Source organism: Nicotiana attenuata, chromosome 9, assembly GCF_001879085.1.
Source record: "Nicotiana attenuata strain UT chromosome 9, NIATTr2, whole genome shotgun sequence".
NCBI lineage: Eukaryota > Viridiplantae > Streptophyta > Magnoliopsida > Solanales > Solanaceae > Nicotiana > Nicotiana attenuata.
In genome coordinates, this window is record NC_031997.1 from 15492381 (window position 1) to 15498850 (window position 6470).

At 34.9% G+C, this 6470-nt stretch overlaps 1 protein-coding gene across 1 annotated transcript; it reads left to right on the plus strand.

The window, feature by feature from the left end:
- Positions 661 to 5805, plus strand: LOC109232093 (Golgi apparatus membrane protein-like protein ECHIDNA). Its single transcript, XM_019397753.1, has 6 exons — positions 661 to 824; positions 4149 to 4205; positions 4286 to 4489; positions 4636 to 4695; positions 5009 to 5135; positions 5385 to 5805. Exons 1-6 carry the CDS (start codon positions 810 to 812, stop codon positions 5471 to 5473), a joined length of 552 nt encoding a protein of 183 aa, XP_019253298.1. The 5' UTR covers positions 661 to 809; the 3' UTR covers positions 5474 to 5805.

Consider the following 6470-nt stretch of genomic DNA (forward strand, 5'->3'; position numbering starts at 1 on the left):
CCCTTACGTTTGTCAGGAGGGGGGGGGGGGGTTGTATTGGACAACCTACAATCTCTAGGATCCTACGGACGTCTTGTGCAACTAGAACTCTTTCAGAATCTCTTCTTGTATCTACCTCTTAGAGTCCTTGTATAGATATACCATTGTATTTCAAATATTATGTAGCGATTGAATGCAAATTGAGAAAAAAAGTTTTTCCATTCCATAGTTTCCAGTCATGTGTCTTACTTAATAATATGAATACTAATTAGCTTAGTCATGTTAATAACATTTAAATTAGAATATATACGTTTGTAAGAGTCTATTGGCCCTATTAGAGAATCTTACGTCAATTTCTTTTTGTCAGATATTAGCCCTATGATGGACGTTTTCTCAAATCTTTTTTTTCTCATCCCTCTTGGTTTGGGGACAAAAAATACTTTTTCTCGAGTAGGATACCTAGGAAATATAGAGGACTTTTACGACTTTTTTATTTAATTTAAGGATTCATATAGCTGCCCCTACTTATTTAAGATTGAGATATAGTTATTGTTGTCGTATTAAATCTTAATTTCCTCATTAGAAGAGGATAATTTAAACTCTACCAGAGACCAGAATGGAAGAGCAACAAAATTCCTGGAGCATTTCCTAAATAACAAAAGTTTCGGGGTTCATTTTCTAGAATTCCAAAAATTTGTCAAATGCCAAATCTAAGAAACAGCTCCATTTTCATTTCCACGAAATTGTTGCAACAATTTTAGAGAGAGAAAACTCATACCATTTTCAGAGATCAGGCGAAATTCTAAGGGCATTGGATTTGAATATTCGATATGGATTTTAACCCAGTAAGTTTCTTTGTTTATCTCTTTTTTTCCACCTAATTTACAATCATGTGTCATTATCAAATAATAACTTGAAATCATTGCCTTGAGGCTAGGGTTTTGTTTGAGTTCGTAGCTCTTCAATTAAGATTAATTGATCTGTTGATTTAATCCTTTTTTTTTTTCCTTTTGTTTTTCGATCTGGTTGGGAATTGAAAATTCTCATTCTAGTGAATCCATCCTTGAATTGTATTATCGATCTGGAAGATATAAAATTTGTTCCTATTGGTTACTGCAAATTTTGGGGAAATAATCGGCAAGAATAATTGCCCAGAAGAATTGTGAAATAATACTCCTGCATATCATAGGGTGCTTATAACAATAATAACAAGAAGTACGCCTCAGTAGCAAGTTGGCATCGGCTATATATGAATCCTTAATTCTTTCTTTAAGCTCAATTCATATCATCCTCATACCAAAATAAAATAAAAGTGAAAGTGAAAAGGAAGGTGTGCTTAACACCAAACTGGTATAGAAGTACTCATTCCCTTAACGGCCGGTAAACAAATATAAATGGACTAATAAATATAGAAGGATACCCATTTTATCATATCTTATCTAAATCTTATTGTAGTACATCGAGCTGTCCTATTACTCTTTTATGTTCAAGGTCTTAGTGAGTATTACAAGCAGGCAAAGTGAGTTTAACCTGCTACTTTGGTCTCAGATGTCATATGTAATATAGTTATGGCCATAGGACTATTTCAAGATATCCCCTCAATTGATCTACTTAGAGATTATAGACTATGTTCTCTTGACATATATTTTCTACACTGGATCAGCTGGTTGAGTGGCCTTTTATTTTGTGCTAGGATACATGAATCATTTTTCTCCGAGAAGATTTTGGTTGAAAAGGTATTAAAGGTCCATGTGGAATTAAAAGTGATCATTGACATGTTCAGTTCAAAATATGGCCTAAGTACTGAAAAGATAACTAAATATATTTTCTATCATCTGTATCTTTATATATGCAACATTAATACATTTTTTAGAGCAGTTTGTGTCTTTGGAAAGTGTATCCTTTTGCTTTGTTCCCTCTGTGTGTGTGTGTGTATGTGTGTGTGTGTGTGTGTGTGTATCAGTAAGTTTTAGGATGGGATGTAAGTTTGGTGAGCTTTAGACAAATTAGATCAAGATAAGTAGTTGACTGCGTATAATGATAGAAAAAGAAGCTTTTGTTCTGCTGCAGTGAGAGATAAATGAAAAATGTGGTGAAATAAAAGGATGTTGGTTGGCTTAACTCATGCCAGATTTATTTGTATATACTTTTTTTGTTAATAGGCTGAAGTATCCCATTATATAGATTTTTGTTGATTTGATTCGTGCTGCCGTATTGTTAGTTTGTTGGTGCAACTTTGAACTGTACCACTTGGATTATATTTCATATTTGTTTATTTATTTATATACTCAAACAATAGGATTTTCCAGGGTGCTAACTGCTAATTATGCAATTGTAGCGTCAATAACGTTATGATAATTTGAATGCTATTTTTGGCGTCTATAGACTTTCTGATAGTTTGAATATGCTATTTTTTGGTGTCTATAAGTACTGCATATTTGATTCCACCCGTAAAATCATTATTATTTCCAATGTTTAAGTTTCAGTAAGAACTTCTTACTGTTGATACGATATCCTATATCAAAATTTTATGTATGGATGATGCAGCCGTTAATCGAAATGAGTGGGCATAGAAAGTCTGAAGACGGCATTTTTAATATTAAACATTAATTGTCTTTTTAACATAGCTGCATCTCTTTTAGGGAGACGGCTAATCTTCCTGCTTTGTTCTATTCTCAAGTAACATGTGAGCTTCGCACCGGTTTCACATCCAGATAAAGAAAGGAGATTGCGGTAGATTTATGTATTTTAAAAAAGTGATGATATGATAACAATAAAAAAAAGGTGATAATATGATAAATTTTCAAATATTGGAACTCCTAATTTGCTTTAGAAAACAAAAGAATTTTTTGAAATGAGATGGACTCAGGTATTGCAAAATATATGTAGAAGACTTGTATAGCCGATCATATTAGTTTGGGAATGAAGCTTAGTGATTGTTTTGTGTAAAAGATATTGTTGTGTGTGTATATTGATGCAACTTTGAAAATGGAACCTCTAGATGTGCTATTAATGTTGGATGTCAAGTAAGTCCCACTATACAATGCTAGCTACATGATCGGTGTGGTTAAGTTTTAGTTTGGTGTCATAAGAGGTATAACTAGCCTACATAGAGGATATAGTTAAAGAGGTTGCTTGAGATGGTTTGGTAGTGTTCTATGTAGATTCCAAATGCACCGGTTGAAGCTCTTAAAAGGGGAATAAGTAGGCCTAAAATCACATGGATGAAAGTTGTCTCAAAAGGCATAATCTCTTGAACTTCATGTAGACTTTAGAGTAAAATAGACATGATGGAAGCATAAGATCCATATAGGAGATACTAGCTAGTCGGAATCAAAACTTAGCCATGTTGATATACTTACATTAGGTCCAACATTTACAGTAGTTTTTTTCTTTGTTCAGATACTCGTATGTCAGTAGAAGAAAATATAGAGAATTCTAGTGGTAGATAATCCCGGACTATTGAATATTGGAATGAACTTGGTCTGAATGTAGTGAAACTGTGAATTGTGAAACAGATCTGTATAGTCAATCCCAACTTCCGCCGGATTGAGTCGTAGTTATGGTGTTGTCGTAATTTTTGAGTTCATTCTGGTTTGCTCATCCTCCGGATGGGAAGGGCAATAGATGATCTAGGAGAAGCAATGTAGGTGAAAAAAGGTTAATTTATTAATACATAGTACTCATAGCTTAGAGGAGCTTGTGCCTCTGGTTACTTTACTTTCCTCTGTTACTTGGAGTATTTAAGATAACCCTCCCTCCTTGTTTCTTTCTTTTACTACCCTCATTGCTCTAGCTCTTACACCCTAAACACTCTACGCCGCAAGGAATGGAGGGAAGCACATAGAAAATGTTGATCTTTTCTGTCATAATGCTAATTACACTACCTTTAACATAATAGATGATCTAGGAGAAGCATGTAGGTGAAAAAGGTTGATTTATTAATACATAGTACTCATAGCTTAGAGGAGCTTGTGGCTCTGGTTACTTTACTTTCCTCTGTTACTTATTTTTGATAACCCTCCTTCCTTGTTTTCTTTCTTTTCTACCGTTGTTGCTCTACCTCTTACAACCTAAACACTCTCCGCCGAAAGGAAAGGAGGGAAGCACATAGAAAATGTTGATCTTTTCTGTCATAATGCTAATTACACTATCACGTTCTTTCCCAGCCTGCAGGGGAGGACTATGCGCACCCACAGATATGCTTTTTTCATGTGCTCTTCAAGGTGCAGCTTATGATAGTCTTCTTCTTATTTTAATGTCTTATAAATTGTATTTACTTAACACATTTCCTTTGCATTGACAGGCAGCAGCACTAGCGTTTTATATTCTGTCAGCTCTATTTGTTGATAGTTTTGTTATCATCTTTGTGATAACTGTTCTTTTAGCTGCTCTTGACTTTTGGGTGGTTAAGAATGTGAGTGGGCGTATCCTGGTGGGTTTAAGATGGTGGAATGAAATAGATGATAATGGCGAGAGTGTGTGGAGATTTGAGTGCCTTGACCAAGAGGTGCGTAATCTAGTCTCAGGTTCCGTGGCAGACTTCTTGACCTTCAGATGTAGGTTTATTTTAGAAGTACTCGCGCATTTGGTCTTATTGATTGATTAACTTTTTATTGGCTGGGACATACCTTTGTCCTTCACTTTTCCTTTCAGTCAATGGCTCGTATGAACAAGAAGGATTCCTGGCTGTTCTGGTGGACTTTGTACCTAACAGTAAGTGAAGACTCTATCGCACTGACTGCTTATTCTAAAGTTCAACATAAACAAATTGAACATGTGTATTGAATAATCAGAAGAATTCAAGAAAAATCGGCAAAAAACATAAGTTTGAATATGAACGATGGCCGTTCACACCTTGGCTTCTTGTTTTCTGTTTTCAGCTTTTATTATTCCAGGATTCAAACTACAAAAGCATATTGTAGCATATGTTATAGGGCTTATTTTTGGTTTTTATCTGTACCTTATTTTGCAAAGTGATATGGTTATCCATTGATGTGTTGTACCTGATATGTGTACTTTGTTGTAGGCTGTTGCTTGGTTCTTTCTCGCGATATTCTCCCTCATTAGATTCCAAGCTGACTATCTTCTCGTTGTTGGAGTTTGCTTGACTCTCAGCGTCGCAAATATTGTTGGTTTTACTAGATGTCGCAAAGGTGCGTACTTACTGTAACTTCTGTAGATTCTGCGCCTAACAATATCATTACCGCTGGAGTTTTACTTTGTTTTGGTGTTCCAACTTTCATGCAAGAATATAATATGACGCTAGATTTTGTTGGGTTCCCTCATTAGTTTGTCTATCTTGGATTGGTTTCTATCTTGCCCTGCTTGTTTCAGTTTTTCCTATTTTGTTTTCCAATATGCCTTACTTGTTAATCTTCATAGAATATTTTTCTGAAATCCAGATGCTAAGAAACAGCTCCAAGCATTTGCAACCCAGACTCTTACTTCTCGATTCTCCTCTACACTACAGTCGGCATTTAGTGTTGTTTGACCCATTTATACGCAACAAGCTAGTTATGGAAGGAAACTGTTCGTCATTGTCCACCACTACGAACAATCATGTATTGACATGGTCTTTTCTCAGACTTCTCCTTCACTGAGGCTTGTATATGTAGAATATATGAACGAACTTGAAAAACATTTTTGTTCTCTTCAGTTTTCACGAATTAAATTGCTTCATTGTTTTCTGTTTAGACTGTTTTTAGCTCCGCTGTTGAATAGGTCAACAGGTGGACTCTAGCGTCAACGAATTTGTTATAATAGTGAACCTTTTCTTCTGTATGAGTCGATATTATTTGCAATTCAAGCTCTAAAGTGTGACCAGAGGGTAATGGGGTCGAGAGGAGGTTCCATTCCGTTGTTGTGTGGTCTCTTTTGAAGTTCAAGGTATACATTTTTTTTTTAACTCTTAACAGAAAAAGATCCTTTACTAATAGACAAACGAGTTTTTGAAGTTCAAATGAAAGCTAAAGGAGGAAAAAGATAAGCATGAAATTACAAGTTGTATACTACCATACTATTATTCTCCTTACTAGGAAAAGAAAATGATAGAATCCGACTATTTGAGGGTCATTGGGTAATTTTGGCAAGGATGGGTCTTGACTTTGAGGTCAAGGAGGGTTCTTTTTCCTATTCAAGAGATGAAAGAAGTGTTCTCATAAACTCAAAGAATTGAGGGTCAAGTGAAATTTACTTATCACATTATGACTATTCTCGATGATGTAGTAGAAATAAAATACTGTACCTCCTCTACTGTTTCCTGTGGGCACTTTAAAAGTTTAAATTCCATATATTTTATTCGATATGGGAATTTGTCAGATTCTATAAGAACAAAGTCAAAATTCCAAAGAATATAAGCACTGGATAAAGCACAAGTTTTTTTTAATTCTTTTCCATCTTCCATCTCGAAATCGAACTCTAGAAAACTGAACTAATTAATGAAATTAGAAATTACGCTTCTCAATTAAACTATTGCAGATTGCAGTTCG

Coding starts and splice junctions, on each gene's coding strand:
- LOC109232093 (XM_019397753.1), top strand. Junction 4,696..5,008: donor GGTGGACTTTGTACCTAACA/GTAAGTGAAGAC, acceptor ACTTTGTTGTAG/GCTGTTGCTTGGTTCTTTCT. Junction 5,136..5,384: donor TTTTACTAGATGTCGCAAAG/GTGCGTACTTAC, acceptor TCTGAAATCCAG/ATGCTAAGAAACAGCTCCAA.